The 932-nt window shown below is 60.3% G+C and overlaps 1 protein-coding gene across 1 annotated transcript in view; it reads right to left on the bottom strand.

Moving 5' to 3' along the window:
* LOC113940141 (zinc finger protein 239-like) overlaps positions 1-872 on the bottom strand; it is a 1,919-nt gene extending 1,047 nt beyond the window's left edge. Inside the window, exon 1 of the mRNA XM_027631233.1 lies at positions 172-872. Coding sequence (XP_027487034.1) covers positions 172-837 — 666 coding nt within the window. The 5' untranslated portion in view covers positions 838-872. The remainder of the gene's footprint in view (positions 1-171) is intronic.
* Between the last annotated feature and the right edge of the window lie 60 nt (positions 873-932).

Below are 932 nucleotides of genomic sequence, written 5' to 3'. Positions count from 1 at the left end.
CGTGTAGGGCCGTTCCCCGGTGTGGATGCGCTGGTGGGGGAGGAGGTCAGAGCTTCGGCTGAAGCTCTTCCCACATTCCCTACACGAGTACGGTCGTTCCCCAGTGTGGATGTGCTGGTGTCGGATCAAGGTGGAGCTGTCACTGAAGCTCTTCCCACATTCCCCACACATGTAGGGCCGTTCCCCAGTGTGGATGTGCTGGTGTCGGATCAGGGTGGAGCTGTCACTGAAGCTCTTCCCACATTCCCCACAAGGATAGGGCTGTTCCCCAGTGTGGATGCACTGGTGGATGCGGAGCTTGGAGCTCTGGCTGAAGCTCTTCCCACATTCCCCACATGTGTAGGGTCGTTCCCCGGTGTGGATGCGCTGGTGGGTGAGGAGGTTGGAGCTGTTCCTGAAGCTCTTCCCACATTCCCTACATGTGTAGGGTCGTTCCCCAGTGTGGATATGCTGGTGGGTGAGGAGGTGGGAGCTCTGTCTGAAGCTCTTCCCACATTCCAAGCACCTGAAGGGCTTCTCCCTGTTGGGAGGCTGTTCAAGGACCACCAGGTTGGAGTTGCGGCTCAAGCTCTGGCTGCCTTCCTGGCACAGGCTGGATCTTTCCCCCTCAGAGCACCCCAGGTTGGCTTTGGAGCCCCTCCTCTGCGGAGATCTCCGACCCTTTTCCTCCCCACTGCCTTCCTGCACCATGGAGCCGTTCAAAATGGCCTCTCCCACCAGGTTCTGCTGGGGGGATTTGTCCTCTGTGCTCTCTGTCCTCAGCTCGGGGCCTGTGGCAGGAAAGAAGAAGGACAGGGAGGGGATTTGCCTCCAGCCCAGAGTGAAGGTCAAGGACATCCCCCAACTCCACCCTGGCAGGACGGCGGCGGGGTTGTCCTGCAGCCGGGGGCGATGCTTGGCTGCCAGAGGCAGCACAAGACCGGGACAAAGGG

The sequence above is a fragment of the Corapipo altera genome, unplaced genomic scaffold (genome assembly GCF_003945725.1).
Source record: "Corapipo altera isolate COAL_440 unplaced genomic scaffold, ASM394572v1 61265, whole genome shotgun sequence".
In the NCBI taxonomy this organism is placed as follows: Eukaryota; Metazoa; Chordata; class Aves; order Passeriformes; family Pipridae; genus Corapipo; species Corapipo altera.
Note: the sequence above shows the minus strand (reverse complement) of the source record. Positions and strands in the feature narration are given on the sequence as shown.